A 21,841-nucleotide genomic window follows, 5' to 3' on the forward strand; every position below is an offset into this window, starting at 1 on the left:
TGGGGTGTTTTCAGAGTTATTTTGCATATTTTTGTAGTATCATTTTCTGTCCTGTATATTTTTGATGTTTTGTAATTTATGAGTCAATCTTTGTGTTTTTTAGTCATTTTTGTGTATTTTTTGTCATCTTTTGTATATTTTTCAGTTATTTATATGTAGTCATCTTATGCATTTTTAGAGTTTGGTGCCTTTTTGTGCGTTTTCCTATAAATGTGTATGTTGTTTCATAGTCATTTTGTGTATTTTAGTATTTCTTTACTGAGCGTTTTTTGCTGCGTTTCTCCTGCCGTGTGTTAAGAGCGCTAGCAACAACTTTCCTCGTGTTGGCCTGCAGGCTAGCTTTAGCTTGAAAGGGGCGGGGCTTAGGAGCTTGCATGGCCATGCATTAAACAACTCAAAGTCTTAATTATCATCTTTATCTCGTGTGTACCAAGCTTTATTCTTCTCAGATATCCTAAATTGTGGAAGTTTGTTTCATTTAGCAAATAAAACGTAAAACTTTTTTTTAAAATAGTTTTTTTCTCGATTATATTATTTCAGTTTTAAAGTTCATAAATGTATCTATACTAGGGGTGTCCCGATCCGATATTGATATTGGATATCGGTCCGACATCAACCAGAAAACAGATATCGGATTTTATCGGACTGCATCTAAAATCTCAGATATATATATTCTATTATATTTATTCAATTGTAGAATACTGTAGATATTATGTTGGAGGTTAAAATGTATGTAACCAATTTGTTAATAATAAATAGGTCAGTTTTTCTCATCCCTACTGATGCTGACTATTGTTCTTTGTGTGAGTGACATCACATGATCAAACCTTTTCTAACATTCCACACTACAAAATCAGTCAGAAAAGTATGTATGATCCGTGCTGATATTGTATTGAATCGATATCGGCTGATACGAAAGGTTGCAATATCGGTATCGTATCAGGAGTGAAAAAGTTGTATCGGGACATCCGTAATCTATATTTAGAGTCTGAGATTGTTTTAATATCTTAAATTGAATTAATTTGTATTATTTTATTTTAAAAAGAATTGTACATTTTTTACAAACCTTTCATTTTCTACAGATGTCTTTGTGGAAAATAAATTAAGTTCCAATTGTGGTAGAGTGTTTCTCTTCATTTTTAGGTTTCTACATGAGATGTTTACTGTATGCAAGGGAACCATGGCAACGATTTATTACCAAAAATAAATGTGTGGTGTGAAAGTAACTAGTAACTTCTACCTTTTGTACTATTTATATGAGCTACTTTTTACTTATAATTGAGTATAATTTCAATCACGTAACTGTACTTAAGTAAATATATCAGTACTCTTTACACCTCTGGAAACCACATGGCTTCATAATCTTTATTTGTAATATTTGGAGTTTTTTTGCTTTGATATTTATTAATCTGATTTGCGATCTTGATAACACATCATATTTTCTTGTAGTTCTTCTTGGAGTTTGTTAAACACTCCGGTTGTCTTCCAAACAGCCAAAGTGTCGGCATTTAATCTTATTATCTATCGGAACATAACCAGTCAATCTGTCCGTCCGTCTGTCCACGTTGGCCGGCGTCCCCGCTGCAGAGGAGCTCGCCAGGCGCCCCCTCCTGCTCTCGCCACACCCCGCCCCGTGATCGCTGACAATTGGGTGACTTTCAGCCCTTCGCGCTCGTGTTGTTTGAGCGTTTCAGTCGGTTGAATCTCGGGGCTGAAACCACGAGGGGGGCCTCCCTGGTTGGTGGAGGCGCGCCAAGCCCAACAGATGGGCGGAGACACAGAGCTGCCAGAACAGACTAATTATCAGAAATTTCCTTTCCAAAACAAACATATTGCAATCAAATTGCATACAGAAATGATTGCTTTATTGTTGCCTTTGTGTGTCTGTGTGCGTCCGAGTGTGCGTACTGTATTAGAAAGAACGACTTGGATCAAATAACTTCTGGTGGTAGAAATTGGATCAGTGCCCGACGGTTTTATTTAAAAAAAAAAAAAAAAAAAAAGGTTCCTGCTCAAAAGTGTGTGTTTTTAGCACTTTCTTTTGTTCCCAATCATAGCTGTTATTGGTGAAGTGCTAATTACTGCCGATAGATTAAAATAACTTCATCACGTTGGAAATGTGTGCTGTTATGTTCGTTATGACCTCGTTTTCTGTCGGTTCTTTGAAACTATTTGACTTCAAACAAACTTTCATTATCTTCTGTGATCCATCTGTTCTCTCTTTTCAGGAACTGTTCTCATATATCAGGGGGTGGGGGGGCTAATAGCGCTCAAATTAAGGTAAAAAATAAAGTAAAAAGGCACTGGACTCCTGCGTCAGCAATGAAAACCTTATGGGAGAAAGATTTCCTTTAACTGGGTGCATTTTTTTTAGCTTTTACTGCAGGTAGTGAGCAGCTGTTTTTAATGGAGTCACTGTACAGCAGCTAAAGGAAAACCAACAGCTGCAACTAATGAAAAGCCAATGAAACAATCCACCCATAGATCAGAAATTCATCATTTCAAAATGTATAGAAATGTATCCAGAGATTAGAAATAAATACAAATTGACAGATAATTCATTCAAAATTACTTCTATTTATCTTCATTATACGTTATTATTTTTGCAATTTTTTTAAAGGATATGAAAGGAAAAGACAGTTTGTCTTGCCAGGGTCAATGTGAATTTAGATATTTGTCACTTCAATCAAAGAAAAATTTTTAATTTCAACAAAAAACTTCACTTCTATCTAAAAAAGTTGCTTTAATTAAAAAAAACAAAAAAAACACTCTTTCAATCAAGAAAGTTACTTTAATAATTATAATATTTTTTTAATCCAAACAGTTGCTTTACTAATAAATATATTTAAAAAAATATCGAAACACTACAAAATAAAATAAAAAAGAATAATTTATGAAATTTCCATTTAAATCCAATAGAAAAATAAAATACAAATAATTTCATTTCAATTATATTAATTAAAATGAATTTAACGTCATTAAATATTTTTTTTAAAAATTGAAGTCATGTTTTTTTGTTTGCATTTTACTGCCTTTATTATTCAATCCCAAAAATATTGCTTTAGTAATAAATTTTTTTTTAAAAAAAAGAGTCAAATTTTTTTTAAGAGTCAAAATTTTACTTTGCTTTGCTCGTCGAGTGAATGTGACTCATTGCAATTAAAACAGATTTAACTATAGAGGACATTTGTGTATATGTAATTCAGCAATCTCAATAGAATTACACTTTATTGTATCTTTTTAAAATATCCTTTTTTTGATACATGGGAAGGACAAACCCTTAGAGGAAAGATTCCACGAGGAAGTTCCTTAGTGCATAAAATAAATTAAGGCAACTAAATGCAAGAAAACAAAAAAACTTAAAGAGGAAAAGCAGTTTATTTTGACATATCTAATGTTTAAATGGATTTCTTACTTTTTCTTTAATCTTGAGTTTGGCTTGATTCATTTAGTCTAAAAAGTGTTGTTTATAATGTCAGGGTGACAAAGATAAGATGAATAAACAATAGCTGAGCTGAGCTATCACAGCTGCTCAAGTCTCCTTCCTATTTATTTACCCAGCATCCTCTCTGTTTCTCATTCTCTACAACATGTTCAATCCAAGCATGTCAGGGAGACTTTCATATCTACGACACATTTACTTAAAAACAGCGAGGAGGATACTTTGTGTTTCCACCTCAAGCTTTTATTATCCGGAGAAAAAGTGGAACAAACTCTAAACGTGCTGACTGGACAACCTTTATTACAAAACTACAGATAGGCATTATGGGTATTTTTATGTCTCATATTTAGAATACTTCAAACTGTACTGACACTTTTTACGTTTTGTTTATACTATATATATATATAAAATTTATTACATATTATGTATCGGGGATGTCCAGAAGCGTAGGCGACGGGCAGAATGGCCTACTACTCTTAAACATGTTCATAATTGATTCCTTACCCCTTTAGCATCTCTTCTTCACTGCGCAGAATAGCTGCATCCCAACCAAACATTGGGTTACCAGCGCCCTCTGCTGGTCCAAATGATCATCTGGCGGCTGTAACTGAAGGAAAGCAATCATTCTCTCTAAACATTTCCCCAATAATATAATAAATCTTAACATTCACAACATTACTGAATTCAACTAAATTAAATAAACATTTTTTCTGGACATCTCTAATATATTATACATAATATTCGATTATATTTATATGTGGCAGTCCAACTCTTATTTAACCTCCAAAAAACGCGACGACAACTCAAATTTCCAACTGAAATCACTTATTTTTCTCTTGGCTTTGTCACTTAGTTTGTCTTTTCAATCCTTAGGTTGTAAACCTTTACAAACAGAAACAAAGTTATAATCTTAAACATTTTATACGTTTTAACAGCCTTTTTAAATGACAAACAATTCTTATTACATAAATTTTCCTCATTTTCAGTGAAGTTTAACAACTAACAGAATTGTAGCATCTTTAACTTTGGATTATGATATTGTATTTTTTTTTATACTTTTAATTTTCCAAACTCTAATGAAATGCTGGCTTAGTGCAAGCTTATTTAACACAAATCATTGAATAAATGCTGCAATGTTTCATTTCTAAGCTGCCATTTAGTCAAATAACTTAAGCAAAACATCCATATTTAGTAAAGTTTCAAAGACCATGAAAATAAATAAACATTTCACTGACCGTTAGCGTCTTTGGACTGAAACCATTGATGAACTTAGAACATCTGTTTGTATGAATGTGTCTCTCAGGTGATTAAACTCAGTGATCAACACTGATCAGGTGACGAGCAGGTGCATTCTGGGAAGTGGAGTTCTGATCCTTTTCTGAGATTCAGCTGAATGTGTAAATATTGTAAATATGTGCCCATGTTGTTGTTTTTGTTATGAGATTATTAATATTATTATTATTTACCTTTGTTATTCATGTAAAATGTATTTATTATTTATTTGTAGTTTAAGTGTTATTTTCTTGCTGCTGTTAACAAACTACATTTCCACACTTCGGGACTAATAAATGTCTTAATACGGCATTTATTTTGGTTTATATTTGGTCACTCACGAGATGTTTATTAGTTTGCATTCAAGCACACAGTTTAAGTACAAGGTGCAACAATGTTGGACAATGACACACAAAGCAACAATTTTTGTGTAGCACAACTTTTACATAGTTTTATAGTTTCCTTTTCATCTTTAGATGTCTTTTACTACCTATTAACCTTCACAAAATTGCATTAAACATGGTAAATAGTGTTAATAGAGTCAACTACTATTAGTTGTACATTTTAAATACTTAAGATCATTTACGAAAACTGATAATGCTCCTGATGAAGTTGCGAGACCCTTAAATGTCCGTTAGCCGTTTATCATGGAAATGTGTGATTTGGTCCCAAAACATTGTTTGTAAAACCTTTAATTAATGCCAACTCATAAAGCACCCTCCTGTTTTACACCAAATCCTGCACAGCCATTTGATTAGCGACGGTTCTGCTGTGACGTGTCGTTTTCACATTTGAATGCAGTTATCACAACACATAAAAACATACTTCAGATGCAGCTCTGCGTTCATTTTAAGTCACATGGTGATAACATGATCACCGTAGCACGTAGTGAGAGATTTTTAACAGGATTGTAGACGGAATTGGACATATTTTACCGTTTTCACACTTTTCTTCCACTTTCTGGTGGAAAAATAGCGTGTAAATGATGTTGTCCCAAAAACCTGCATATGGGTATGAAATAAAGACAGTATTATGGGGGTAATTCTGGCCCCCATAGTCTAAAAAATGGGGGCATGGAAAAAAAAAAAGTGTAGTTAGAGCTTTGATGTTTTTTAGATTGAAATCCACAAGACAAATAGAGGAAAAGCTCGTCATGTCTTTTTCAGAGAAGTTTGAAAGTACCGTAGTACGATAGCTGTTACAGAAAGAAGACAGATGTAGGGAAACTATGTGTTTATTTAGCTCTTAACATTCTGTAAATATTATACAAAAGAAAACCTCAAGATGTATATATGTTTATTAGACTTACAGTTTCTAAAGACATTTATATATACATTTTGTTTGAAGATTACTAAGTTGTTGACCAAAACTTTTGGTCAGTGAAACAAGGTTTTTGGGGGCATTCTTGGCTAAATTGAGGGCAAAATGACCCTCGCTAATTTATGACACTGCGTGAGGCATTTCCATGTCATGTTGGAGCCTTTTTTTGGTTGTTTTTTTTTTTTAAATAAAGAGAGGGAGAGAAAAAACTCCGAAACAACAGGTCAGATTGTTTTTTTTTTGTCTCAGAACCTGAATTAAATTTTTTTTGTCCGTTTTCTACAATTATGGAACATTGGAGGCTCTGAAACTGCAATTTATACCAACAAAGACTGCAGTAGTCGTAGAAATGTTTGAAATATTTACTTGCCCTCCGATTAGTTAAAATGGCCACCCTACATTAAATACATTATATATTCAGGTTGTTGGTTTTTTTCATGTGAATTAACATTTTCTAAAAAGAAAAGCAAAAAGGTTTCTTTGCTCATGACTTTTAATCAAATAAGACTTTGTAAATCTCTTTTTAATTAGGAGAAACAGTCGTGTAATGATGTAGCTCCTCCTCCCATCACGTGACCATCACCCTGTTCTCTCGCTCCATCTCCACCTTTATCTCTTTCCTATCAGTCACTCCTCATTTAATATCTTGCCCCTCTTATTTTCTCCCCCTCTCCTCTCTCAACTACTGTATTCCTCCTTTTTCTTTGTCCTTGCCTGTCATCCCAACTCTCCCTCTCCCCTCTCCACCCGACCCTGACCCACTTAGCTGGCTGCTTGTTATTCAAACCTTTGCTTTACCCACACAAATAGAGAGATACCCAAAGAAATTAAAGGAGAGCGAGAGAGAGAGTGATCCATACTGATGAGGAATTGTATTTTAAAAGCCATTCACAGGGTTTAACGGTGATATTGTAGATTCTGTGTAAATGTAAAATGGAGATATCATTAGCAATTTTATAAACGAACAGATAGAGTCATTAGCCTACTTTGAGGGAAACACCTGGACTACGTTCATCTTAAAGTCCGTGTAAAGCAAATTCAGCCATTTTCTTCTAAACACATTAAATAGGTCATAATAAATGTTTTCCTTAGAAATGATAAATGTTTGAATGGCTTTGTACATGTTTTGTATTCAGGATTTAATGGGCGGGTCAGAAATCATAGCCGCGTTACATAACGGAGCCATCATTAGCATTATCCCGACCCTGCTGCTGAAGCACACCAAACTTCCTTCGTAGTTCAGCACACACTGATTAAATCTTGGAAGTTAGCGCAATAAGAGGTAATCTGGCATCATAACATACCTACTTTGTGTTTTTTTTTTTGCTGTTTGTATGTTTTTGGTATTATTTATTTTATTTTTTTGTTATTTTTTCTCTTGTTTTTTTCCTTTTTCATTCGTACATTTTTCTGTTATTTTACTGTTTTTCGTAATCAACCTTTTATTTTTTAGTTTCCCCCCCTGGGCCGCCACTTGTTTATGTCTGCTATGATTATGATTAGTCGTTGCATTGATACTGAAATCTTATCACATATTTTTAACACCCATTTCCAAATAAAGCACAGGTTTTGTTTACCGACATAAATATTAACATTTCTATCAAATTCACTGATTCTAAGTTGATTTCTCATACTTTTATTAAACCATTAGTAAGAAAGAAATAACTGCCAAACCTGTTAATCATTCTCTTCTTGCTTCTTCTTAATTAATGAAGAGATGAATGGGTTTCACTGTGTGAATAATAGAAGAAATCATCCCTATTGTTTCCTCTCCTCTGATGTTACACACACTTTAGCATCAGAGCTGCATTAGCCCCTTAGCTTACACTGTGCAATTATATCTTTCTTTGTTGTTTCTGGAGCGCTAAAATTTGGAGGAACATAAATGTTATAGTTGATCATAGAAAAGCAAAAGTAGACAAATGATAGTGAATTTGATTTGTTCTATCCCTGGGATTTTACAATATTTAGATATCTATATCAGACAAGGTCAACTGGTGGTCCGGGTGTCACATGAAGCCCCACAAAAACAGGCATAAATTGAGTAAGTATACACAAAATGACTCCAAAATTAGTACAACAAAAATACACAAAACGAGTCCAAAAAACCCACATAATTACAGTAAAATACACAATATATACACAAGTACAACAAAAATATACAAAATGACAACAAAAACACACAAAAATAAAAGGTTAAATATACAAAATGACTATAAAAATGCACAAAATTACTCAAACACACAAGACGACTACATAAATGGCAGAAACGTTAACGCAATACACAAAACCCCAAACAAAATAACACATTAAAATAGAGAAAATTACACAAACTCAAAAAAAAAAAACATACACAATTACAATAACATACACAATGTATACAAAAAATACACAGAATTACAACAAACACACAAAAATAAAAGGCTAAATATAGCAAATTACTATAAATGCACAAAATTACTCAAACACACAAGACGACTACATACATAACAGAAATATGCACAAAATGTTAACATTTTCAAAAAAACACAAAACAAAAAATTAAAAGAAATAGAGAAAAGTATATAAAATTACTCCAAAAACACAAAACACAACAAAAAGATACAAGACTAATCAAAAAACAAAAACAAAACTACACACAATGATAAGAAAAACATGAACTTTAACTTATTCTTATCGAGTCATATTTTTAGTGCACGTATAAATAGCTAACAGATAAATGTGATATCTACAGTATACATTCCGTATGCGGTGTGTATTTTAGAAAGCAGGGGTTAGTTTTATGTACAGCTATTAGGATCAGCTGTTAACGCTTCTCACCGTCACTGCAGCATTTCACTGTTTTCAGCTTTGTTGACTCTGCAAACCGACACCACATTTACATCCAGCAGCTGGTGAATGGATCAACCAGTGACACCTGTCCCTCCTCCTTTATGTGTGTGTGTGTAATTATAGTTACAGAAAAAGGAATATAAACCTACAACAATCAGCCACATCACATTATTAAAACATACAGTGAATAAATGACAAATATTTTCATCATCACAGCAGCCCAGACTTGTAAATTATTATCAGAATATCATCTCAGTATTTAGAATAATGACCAATCTGAAGATTAATATGTGGTTTAGTCCTTTGTGTATTGTTGCTGCCATTTTGTAAAATTTTCTCTCATTTTTTGTGTTCTTGTGTTCGGGTGTTTGTTATCAAAGTCATTATGTGCATAAAAAAATAAATAAATAAATAAATCACACAAAGAGAGAAAATAATTCAAAAACACAAATACACAACGTTTCTCCAAAAACACACAAAACTACAACAAAAATACACAAATTTACTAAAAAGAAAACACAAAAATAGTACAAAACAAACAACAAAAGTACATAAAATGATTCCAAAAACATAGAAAAAGATATAACATGGATTAAAAAACACAGACACGATGATAATAAAAACACAAAAAATGACTCCAGACATACAAAAATCACAAAATGAAAAAATAAAAATACTTAAAATGACCCTAAAAAAACATAAAAATGAGAGAAAAATACACAAATTTCCCCTAAAACCCACTAACCACAACAATATACAAAAAATTGCTTCAAACAAAACATACAAAATGAAAGAAAAATACACAAAATTTCTCCAGAAACACAAAAAACTATGTGAGGTGTTGCATGTCGGGCTGTGTAGAGACGTAGCTGATCATATATTATACACAAAATAGATATAATGATTACAAAAGCAGAAAAAAGATGGAAGATGGATCCAAAAAAAAACATAAAACTCACACAAAATGACAATAAAAACATAAAAAATGGCTCCAGACAGACACTAATCACAAAATGGAAGAAAAAAAAAACTCCAATAGACGCACACCCCCAAAAACACACAAAACCAGAACAAAAATACACTAAATTACTCCTAAAAACATACTAAATTGAGGAAAAATACATAAATAAAAGGATTCCAAAAACAGAAAAAAGATAGAAGATTGATCCAAAAACATGTAAAACTCACTCGTAATAATAATAAAAACACCAAAAATGACCCCAGACATACAAAATGACCCTAAAAACCCAGAATGTACAGAAAAATAAATGCAACCTTATGTGTACTACGCTCCCCTTAAATTATAATAAGTGTGTGTGTGTGTGTGTGTGTGTGTGTACATAGCACAGCACTTTCACCACCTGTGTAAATGTATTCCTTGCATTGGTGTTTTCCAGCTAAGACAATGATTTTGCTCCAAGGATCTGATGAAGTGTCTGAAAAGTCTATAGTTTTCACTGCTGTGTGGGCGTTTGATGATGAGTAATAATAATAATAATAATATTGTTTAAGGCAGACACTGCTCTGCCTGTATAACAGCACCACAGGCTTTTTACAGTTTATTTTATTTATTTATTTCTCCACTAACAATAGAAAGAAAGCTGTGAGCCAACTCAGGCTTTAATAAAGCTACACATTATGGATTTCATCAAACATTCACTCACATTCTGCTGCTTTATTTAAAATACAAGCTTTCAACCAGATTGTGTTTAAAGCTGCAGAATATACACTTTCACCCATGTTATAACTGAGAAAAAGGCTTTTTATTTCCAAAAAAACACAATTATTAATTTTTAAACTTTCACCAATTGAAAAAAGTGTTTTTCTGTCATTTTTTTTTCTGTATATGTTTGTTGTTGTTGTTGTCTTGGTTGTTGTGAGGCATTTTGTGCATTTCTGTCGTCCTTACGTGTATTTTTCCTGTAAAATTGACGTTTTTTGGAGTCATTGTGTATTTTGTTGTCAATTTTCATTTTTTGGTGTATTTTTTATGCATTTCTGTTTTTGTTTTGCAGTGTTATTTTTTTTATCTTCCTGTCTTTTGTGTACTTTTGTCGTCATTTTCTGTAATTTTGTTCATTCTTGAGTCATTTTATGCATTTGTGTGTTACTTGGAGTAATTTTGTATACCACTGTATTTTCCTGCAATGTTGTATTTTGTTGTATACTTGCTTTTGGTTTGTGTGTTTTTCTCTTATTCTGTGTATGTTTGTTGTTGTCTTGCTTGTTGTGAGGAGTTTTGTGCATTTATGTCATTCTTACGTGTATTTTTCCTTTAAAATATGTTTTCTGGAGTCATATTGTGTATTCGTGTTGTCAATTTGCATTTTTTTGCAGTAATTTTTGTGTACTTCTGTTGTTGTTTTGCTTGTTTGTTAGTATTGTGGAGTCATTTATTGTGTTTTTCATGTCTTTTTATTGTCATTTTCTGTAATTTTGTTGTCGTTTTGTGTTATTTGGGGTCATTTTGTAAACTACTGTATTTTCCTGCAGTTGTAATTCTTTGTATTTTCTAATGGCTTCTTGCTTTTGTTATGTCCATTTGTCTGTTATTTTGTATGTTTACTTCGGGGGGCTGCATAAACTTATACAGAAGACCGCATGTGGCCCCCGGCCCACCAGTTGCCCATGTCTGCTCTAAGCCCTTTAGAGCATTTTTGACATTTTGACTGACCTTTTTATAATTTTTTTAACAAGAAAAACAATTCTACCTTTAGCATTATGGACACTTATAAATACACTTAAATTAACGTATACCAGTTATTACAGTATGTTAATTAAAATATTACCATCAGGAAATGATCATGTTACTTGACAAAGTGAGACATAAGTAAACAAGAGTATTTTTTCCTGACCTTTTTCACATATTTGGTTAAACTAAAGCTAAGGAAACCAGCTTTTTACGAGGCTGTTTATTCACATCACTTACGTACTAAATGTCTGAGTTATTTTGCTTTTTAATAGGAATCATTATGTGACCAAAAGTGACCAACGCCACATCAAACGCCCGTCGTAGCCTCTTGAAGTCAATATTATTTGACGGTTGAAGCATCTGTTGAGTGTTAAGCTTTAACAGGCAGTGATTTAAAGCTTTTGTTCTGCACTGCACTTCAGTGTGTGGAGCAAATAAAAGCTAATATGAAAGAAAGAAAGAAAGAGGCCTAACAGGAGGAAATGAGCTGCAGATAAGAGACTTTATACTAATATTGTTTGTAGTGGACGATATAAACGTGAGGGTACCCTGATGCAATGTCTGAGGGAAGTTTTAGAGCCGAGGTGGGTAACTGTTTTATTAATGCAGGAAAGAACAGTTTGTATATTTTTGTATCAATTCCTGTTAATTTTTCTTGTTTTTTGTGTATTTATGTCATTTTGTATGTTTGTCTCTCATTTTCTGTGCTTTTGCAGTCATTTTGTATGTTTTTTCCTTCATTTTGTATACCAGTATTTCATGCTGCTTTGCGTGTTTTTGTTATTTTTGTTTATCTTCTTGTCATATTGTGTATTTCTGTTGTCATTTTGCAGATTTTCTCTGGTTTTGTGTGCTTTTACAGTCATTTTATGTTTTTCCTGTCATTCTGTATGTTTTTTAGAGTCAATTTGTGTACCGGTATGTATTGTGCTTAGCAAGTTTTTGTCATTTTTGTATATTTTCTTGTCATCGTGTATTCCTGTGGTCATTTTGCATATTTGTTTGTTGTCAATGTGTATTTTTTGCCATTTTTTTTTTCTCGTTTTTTCCCTGTGTTTTTATGATGTTTTATTTTGCATGTTTTTTAGAACCCGTACAAATTTAGACCCCGGGCCACCAGTTGCCTATGTCTTTTTTAAAGGATGATTATCACAATAACACTAACAAAGCAAACACCGATACATACATCATACATTATTGCGATTTTTTTTTATATATATGACTTAAGAAACAACTAATCTGTAAATGTGTACACCTTCATGAGAACATTATGTATGAAATATTTTATTAGCATATTTTACACTCAAAATATTGGCTTTAACGTAGAGCTGGGCGATATATCGAATATACTCGATATATCGCAGCTTGTAGTCTGTGCGGTGTTGAAAATGACCATACCGTTAAACTCGCGGACTTTTTTTTTTTTTTTTTTTTTTAAATATCTTAGTGGCATTATGCACAAAAGGTGCACTTAAATTTAGTGTTGTTTTGAAATGTCATCTTAATGACAACATGCACAAAAGGGCACTATTTGTTTTAAAATATTGTAGTGGCATTATGTACAAAAAGTGCACTTTAATTTTGTGTTTTGAAATGCCATGTGAGTTGCATCCTGCACTAATGTCTTGTTTTGAAATGTCTCTGTGACAATTTTGCACAGAACGTGCACTTTCTGTTGACAATTTTATGTTTGAGCCACTCACTGTTTAATAAATACAGTTATGTCAACTTTGACTTAGTTGTGATATCCCCTTTTTTGCATGAAAGTTTAAAATTGGCATATATTAATGCAGTATGATCAAGAATGTTTTAATGTAGACATATAGAATCACCATACTGGTGTGATTTTGTGCATCAAAGTGTTAATTCAAGGGTAATGCAAAATATCGAGATATATATCGTGTATCGTGACATGGCCTAAAAATATCGCGGTATTTATAAAAGGCCATATCGCCCAGCCCTACTTTAACGTGTGCCAACAACTTAATAACATACAATCTGCCTGTGGCTTTTAAACCAACTTTGACTTTAGTGTAACTTAACTGATGCACTGTATGTGTCTCTAGAACAACAAATAAATGCAGAAAGATTTTATTGAAAAAACACAAGCTGGTCAACATGCCCAGGTTTCAGCACTTCTTTGTGCAGTTACAATGTATCCTGCAGTGGAAAAGACTTTCCTGGTTAAATAAAGGTTAAAATTATATACTGTATATATATATATATATATATATATATATATATAAATAATTGAAAAAAAATTGATATGGATACATTTAGAATCAATCCAAGAATTGCACGATGTAATATCGCGATACATCACCAAATTGATTTTTGAAAACAGACATTTATACTAAAACTGTTACTGTTTACAGCTAAAAATATTTAGCTTTCTTTTGTAAAACCTTTCATATACAGTATAACACACCATAATTTGTTCTCTGTAAAAAGAAACACACCAAACTAATCAGTTTAAGGTTCTAAGCTAAGTTTGTCATATTAAAAGAATGTGAAAATGTGGTCAGAGCTGCACAGATTATATGAAACACCTCGTATGGTCCAGTTTTCTAACAGTTCAGGTTTACAGGATTATACAGTACATCTGCAGGTGCAAAGGTGTTGAAAACCAGTCGTCATTCTCACTGCGCTAGTGGACTTCCAACATAAACATTAGCTACACGCCTCCGTGGACGGCTTACGTTTGTTTGCATTTAATTTAGACGGTTGATTTTTCCAAGGATAAAAATGTTTTAAAACAGAAATTAACTGATGATAAAAAAAAATTCAAAATATGAGATAATATTTCCTTGATTAAATATCAGTTGGTCACAAAATCTAGGAAATTTAAAGTGAAAATTCTGTTGGAAGTGATATCTGTCACTTATTGCTTGGATATTGTTGGTTTCTTATATTTAGTATTTTATTTATACATAGAACTGTAAACTAGGGCAAAATAATGTTGAAATTACTGGTTTTTCAGCATAAAATGTGTGGCCCACTTAAGCTCATACTGGTCTGTATTTGGCCCCTGAACTAAAAGTAGTTTGACACACCTGATCTATGAAGACTAAATTATGTCTATAGCTGAAAAAATACTGTACTGTATAGCATTTTGTTAAGAAAACTAACAATTTCTTAGTATCTGCGATGTTGTTGTTAGCTGATTTACTTCTTAGAGGTCAGTGAATGCACTCACACATACATATTGCTGCTAACCCTTTAGTTTTACAGTCATGTAATCTCCTCAGCACAATAAGACAGACAGCTGAGGTCCATTTATGAGTGTATTATGAGGACTTAATATCTGAACTGATAGCACCCACCAATGCTCTGTGTGGTTATAGTTTATTTACATTGTTGCGTTTTGCTTTGTGTTTTTTTCTCTCCAGCTGGACGGGGACTCAGTGTTCCTGGGTATGCCAGAATCAGGCCTAGACTTCGCCTCCACTAATCAGGTTTGTGTCTACGAGCTTTAACTCTTTGGTTTTTCTGTACACGTGCAAATTTGTTTGTGATTTTTAACAAAGCCTGTTTGTTTATACGTTGAAAATACAGACAATGTTTGGCTGTTTTATTTTTACATGTGGGATGTAGGTTGTATGTAGTGAATTTAATTTTCTTTGGATTAATACACGTGTGTCTGGATGAGGAGGTAGTGCTGCATGCTTCAGAAATGACAACAAAGCATTTGTTTTTGTCATTTTTGTATATTTTCCGTGTGTTTTTTATTAGTTTACATATTTTTGTTTATATTTTAGTTGTTTTGTGTTTTTAGACTCACTTTTGTTGTTGTCACTGTGTATTTTTCAGAATTTTATTAATTAAAAAACATTTTTTTGTTTAATTGAATTTTTTGGTAATTTATTGTATTTTTGCTGTATTTCTGCTATTTCTTTTAAATGTTTATTTTTGTATATTTTCTTGTCATATTGTGTATTGTTTTCTCTTGTTTTCTGTGTTTTTGTGTATTTTTGGAGTCATTTTTTCTATTTTTGTAGTTAATTTATATATTTTTCTGGTATTTTTGTTTATATTTTTAGAGCCATTTTTGTTGTCACTTTGTGTATTTTTTGGAATTTTGTTTATTAAATTTTTCTTTTATTAAATTTAAAAAAATTGTAAATTTGTGTATTTTTGCAGTTTTTTGGTGTATTTCTGCTATTTCTTTTGTATGTTTGTGTATATTTTCTGTCATATTCTGTATTGTTTTCTCTCATTTTCTGTGTTTTTGTTGTGATTGTGTTTTTTTGTAGTTTATTCGTACACTTTTCTGGTTCTTTTGTTTATATTTGTAGTTGTCTGTGTTTTATTGACATTGACACTGTATTTTTCTGAAATTTGTCATGCCTTTTTTGTAATTTTGCTTTTTTTGTGTATTCCTGCTTTTACTGTATTTGGCATATTGGACTACATTAGCCTGCATCTGAAACACCTGGTAAAATGAGTATTTATAAATATTTATATGATTTATTCTATTCAATTGTAGAATATTCTATTTTAAAGTTAAAATGAATGTAACCCATTGGTTAATAATTAACGGGACAGTTTTTCTTATACCTACTGTTGCTGACTGTTGATCAAATTTTTTCTAACATTTCACGTTACAAAATAAGTTGTAAATGTATGTATTATTTGTGCTAATAAAGGATCAATATTGTATCAGAAGTGAAAAGTGTGCATCAGGACAACCCTAATTATAATGATCCTTTGATGATTGAGATTTTTCACTTAATAACGAGGTTGAAAAATGTAAAACCACAGTTTAAATACTTAATGTGTCGGCTGTTCTCACGTGAATAGTATGAATTTTAGGTTTCCCTGTTAATATGTTTCTTTCTCCTATGTATCACCAGACTTATAGTGATGCACATGCACACATCCTTCCACGTGATATATATATATATAGTTAAAAAACAACAGATTTATCAGAGCAGTTCACCTTCTTTGGTGCTTCCAAGGTCGGCGTTGTTAGTTTTGAGCTGATAAATTCAATCTGTCACCGTGTTGTGGTTTCTCTAATGTCCTGTGAATGCTTTACATGCTGCACGCTATGTGCACAAAAGCTTCTTGTCTACAACACAAAGCACATAGAATAGATGTTATCATTAAACATGAATTTATATACTGTACGTCCTCCGATTGCGAAAAATTAACTGAATATACACAATTCACCTCATGTAATGGAAATTGTAATATTGATCGTATTATTATCTATTTTTTTCTGTATTTATGTTTAAGATTTAAGTCAGTAAAACAAAATAACCACACTGTTTGTTATTTTGATTTGGTTTTAAAACGGAACAGCCAAAGAATGACGGGTACACGGATTAGGTTGATATAATCCAATACTTTCTTTGCTGATATTGAACCAATATCTGATATCAATATTGGATCAGGACACCCCTACCTTTAACCGTATTAAACATGTTTGACATGATTTTGGGTAGTTTAACAGCCTGTAAGGATGTCTACATAGGGCCCAGGAAACAGAAACTAAATGGGAATGTGTAACCTGATGTGGAGACGGGTAAACTGAAATGGAATTGGAGAAATTCTGAAATGGAAAACGAGAGGCTCTAATTATAAAAAGGGACCAAACATGTACTTTCTGCTTATTCAGTGTTTTAAACTCTTAATATCTCATTCAGTTCAAATACTAATTGTATGAACTTTGACCAGGAGTTTTCTTTTAATATCATGTTTATAATTCCGTGACGTTTGTTTATTGCATTATGTATAGAACAAGAGATATAAAATGTACCGACACTCTTTGAGTTCAGAAACCATTTGGTCCCATTGACTCCCATTATAACCATTTAGATATACTGTTATCCTGACATAACAGTGATTTTCTCATAAATACCTAATAAATCTATGCATCTACCTTCAAAATACTCCTTATTTTTGAAAAAAAAGGCATAATTTGTGTTTTTCTCAATGAAAGAAATTGTGTTTTTATTACACAAAGGGCATAAAAAACTATTGTATAAAAATATAATGAAAAAAATTATATTTATGGTTAGGTCTGAAGTTGAAAAAGTGGGAAAAAATATTTACCGGTATATATCAAGACATTAGCTGTGTTTCTATTACAGAATTTCGCAAAATAAAAGCGATTTTTCCAAATGTCGACTCAGTATAATTGCGCTTTGAATATGTTTCCGTTGAACGTTGTTTTGGGCTGGAGCGTCGTAACTCCCGCAGGAAGACGGTCGCTCCAAACCTCCTTAGAACACTCTGTATTCCTTTGTTGTTTCACGCGTAATATGGCAGTAATAATTTAAGTATAATGCTAAGAAATGTCCCGGTCTCCTCTTCTGTCTACACGTAGTGCGTCATGTTTACACAGAGAGAAGTGGTCATGTGACCAGGTACGTCACGTCCTGTGACTTGTATTTGCAGAAAAGGTGTTTCCATAGCGCTTCCCCCAAAAGAGCATCAAACAGCTACAGCTGGTTCAGAACGCTGCAGCTCGGGTCTGAACCAGTCTTTACACTGGCTCCCAGTCAGCCTCAGAGGAGACTGTAAAGTTCTGCTGCTGGTGTATAAATCTGTGAATGGGTTTGGTCCAGAATACATCAGTGAGATGTTAGTCAGGTATGAACCCAGCAGGTCTCTGAGATCTATGGACACAGGTCAGATAGTGGAGCCCAGAGCTCACAGTAACCATGGTGATGCTGCTTTTAGTTGTTATGCTGCAAAGAAGTGGAACAAACTGCAGCAGAGGTGAAGTCAGCATCACACGTGAACATTTTAAATCAACGTTAAAGGCACTTTTCTTCTCTACTGCATATGATTGAGAGAGATTTTTGGTCATGTTGTTGATGTCGTGTTTGTTGATGATTTGAATTGATTTTACTGATGATTTTAAATGTTCTTATTGATTTTAAACAATTGAATGTTTTATCATGTAAAGCACATTGAGTTGCCTTGTGTATGAAATGCATCATTTTGAAACATTCAATGAAGTGGTTTAAAGATTATTACCTTATAATATTAATAACAAAGCAGGTCTAATTTATTCATTTGTTATTACAAAGGAGAATATTGATAATGTACAAGCATAATCATAATAATAGATTGCATGAAATACATACATTTTACCTGCTTTGTTATGTGTATGAAATGCGCTATACAAATAAATTTGCCTTTAGTGACACATTGCAATATCGAAACATCTGAAATACCTTCTCATTAAAGCGTAAATACTTGAGTTTAAATATTAATTAATTGAGTGTTTTTTCAAAATTCAGGTCCATTACTAGTTTTTATTGCACTATGTAGATTTGGCACATTTCGAGGGTAATGGGAACACAGCTACTTTTATTATTAAGGGTACTGTTTTGGTACCTAAGCTCAGTGTAGGTTTCTTTTCCAATAAACTAGTACAGTGCCTGTAGGAGGTATGTGTTCATATAGTGGGAGGAGCTTAAGTAGAGTTGTCAATTATGGCTAAATGAGTATGTGTTTGAAGGTTGGATATACAAAGAGTTGTACATACTCTGTAGTGTTATAAAGGGGTTTTATTTGCGGGTGCAAAGTATAATAGCATGTGCAATTTCTCTGGTTTAATTTTATGGGACATGAACATGATAAATTGGTAAATAAAGTTTGCTGGACTTAAGCAAATGGATAATAAATGTCCCGGAGCATCCCCTGTCCTTAGACTCTCCTTTGGTAAGTTCAAACTCAGAAAACCCATTGGGAAAATTAATTACACACGAACATGTCATGTACATCCAACATACTACCATAGAGAAGAGACACAGAAAACAGGTGGTTTTACACCAAAGGCCCCTCAGCAGATTCTTCCAGTGATAAAGGGTTGTTTTATGACCATCATATTCTTGTGACTGTAACTGCAATTTGTATTGTATTGTATGCACTGTATGTATTGTGAAGCACTTTGTGACTTCTGTCTGTAAAAGGTGCTATATAAATAAATATTACTTACTTACTTACTTCTCATATTCTGCCTGTGGCGCCAATGGAGCGTATAATGCAGCCTCACGTGCTTCCCTACATGCTTTTGTTTTACATAAGGTGTGCATTAGGTTATAAACATGTGGTGAAAATATCAGCATTTATAATCTTTCCCTGTACGTTATAGTAGTAGTATTAATAGTACAGGGCTCTCAAGTTTTGAACTCAGTTCAGAGTGAGACTTTGGCTACAGTGGTAGAATCTGATAAAGGTGCCCCCAGGGTTAAAAATGACTGGAGTGGAATGTGGAAGTGGATGGAAAATGCAGGTAATGCTCGTGTCATGGAAGAATTATAGAAATTTCCATGTGCTGGCGTTGCATTGCTGCATAAAGAGATGTGAGTTTAAGAGTATTTGTCATTGTATTGACAGCTGTCCTGTTATGTCACCTCCATGCACTGACCAGCACAGTGAACATCAGCTGTCTTTGAATTACCAGTACCTAGCAACAGCAGCACACAGCAAACACAGCTTTTATAAGGCTGTGGGTGGAACTACCAGTACATCCTGGCTGCATCCAAGCCTCTGGAGAGCCACATATGTTTGCTGGCACCAAATTACTTCAGCACTAAGCAAAGTTCATATTAATAAGACTCCAAGCAGATGCATTATTCATGCGGTACAATATAGCTCATATTGGAGGGTAAAGAAATGTATGATTTAATGTTTTATTCATAGTGTTGTTCTATAAGAAGGGGAGAGTGCGCTGAATAAGAATTTATGGCTTTATTACTGAAGCACCGTAGCGTCTATAAAGTCACAGGCTGTTGTGATGAATGCCACCAATATCAGTCCAATCTGACTCCTTCCTGTCTTTCTATTGGCTAGAAAAACAATTGCATCATCGCTGTGTTCACACTATAGTGGCTAAAGAGCTCTAAGAGTTTTAGAAACGATACCTGGACGTGATCAACCTAGACTATATAGAAAGTTAATCATATTTAATGCACTTTATTTATTATAAGTCACATCAAATAAACAGAACAGATGCGTCAAAGATGAATTAGTGTTTTATCAATCACAAAAATGTGATCCTCTGATCAGAGTGTGACATTATCAACATTCATGTCAACATCTTTAATTTATCCATCTATCTATAAAGCAAGGAACCTCTGTCTGTGTGACTGTCTCAGCACATCAGGCTCAGACTGTCACGAGACTTTCAACATGTCTGCTGCTTGGTTCGAGCGTGCGCAACGTCAGATTTGTTTGGACCGCATCGATACCGTTCATAAATTGTTTCTTAAATTTGGCTTAAATGCAGCTTTGCAGAATAGCTCAATGTTGACAGGTAGTCATGATAACTATAATGATAACCATAATAAAACTTTGAAAGCTGTGTAGAATCAACAGGAGTGACTTCACAAAGGGCTTTTAAAAATGACAAATGGGCCTAATATCCTTTAAAAAAACACCCCCTGTAAATATTGACCAGCAGGTGTCGTCAGTGAGCAACATTTGTAACTAATGTGAATAATAATAATAAATTGCATGTGTGAACTTAATGCTAGGTAATGCCAATGATAAGCTAATGCAATGCAACACGAGGCTGCACCTGCAACCTCTCGTATTTTCTTCAGGAAATGCAAATATTCTAGTTATTATTATTATTATATATCATTCCTCAACAGGATAGGTGAAATTCACATTACATTATTATGTTGCAATGTGCAGCAGTAGGGGGTACACAGCTTGAGGTTAAATGTCTGAAGAGGTACAGGACTGTGGAAAGTTTGGGAACCACTGTTTTATGGTATGTTTGTATATAAGGAGAAGGGACGTAATGATTAATCGTAAGGCAGTTAAAAATCTATTCTTAGGTATCACAGTTCATATTGATACTCTGAAAATTGAATCGCAGTACTTTTCTTATATATTTATCATTCTCTTATCCAGAAGCGTAAGTGGCGGGTGGATTCTCCTACTACTTTCTTTCTGGCCCCCTTCTACTCTTAAACATGTTCATGAATGATTCCTTACCCTTTTAGCACCGAAAGAATATCTGTAATATTATGTGAATATCTGTAAAAGTCACATTTTTCTATTAGCTCTGTCTGCTAGCGCATAGCATCTCTTCTTCATTGCAAGAATATCTGCATGCCAACCGACCACTGGGTTACCAGCGCCCTCTGCTGACCTTAACAAATATCGGATGTAAATACAGTGCAATGACATTGCATTATTTTGAATAGTTTATCAATGGATTCTTTTGACAATGAAAAATAAAAGGAAAATAGTACAGTATTTTCTAGTTTATCCCGAAAGTATCGTGAATCGAATCGCATCGAGAGTTGAGTGAA

The 21,841-nt window shown here is 33.3% G+C and overlaps 1 protein-coding gene across 2 annotated transcripts in view; it reads left to right on the forward strand.

Moving 5' to 3' along the window:
- Positions 1-21,841, forward strand: part of tox (thymocyte selection-associated high mobility group box) — a 70,230-nt gene that overhangs the window by 15,337 nt on the left and 33,052 nt on the right. For both annotated transcript variants that reach the window (XM_028473588.1, XM_028473587.1), the window contains one exon: positions 14,948-15,013. In XM_028473588.1, the coding sequence (XP_028329389.1) occupies positions 14,948-15,013 (66 nt within the window). The remainder of the gene's footprint in view (positions 1-14,947; positions 15,014-21,841) is intronic.

The sequence above is a fragment of the Gouania willdenowi genome, chromosome 17 (assembly GCF_900634775.1).
Source record: "Gouania willdenowi chromosome 17, fGouWil2.1, whole genome shotgun sequence".
Classification (NCBI taxonomy): domain Eukaryota; kingdom Metazoa; phylum Chordata; class Actinopteri; order Blenniiformes; family Gobiesocidae; genus Gouania; species Gouania willdenowi.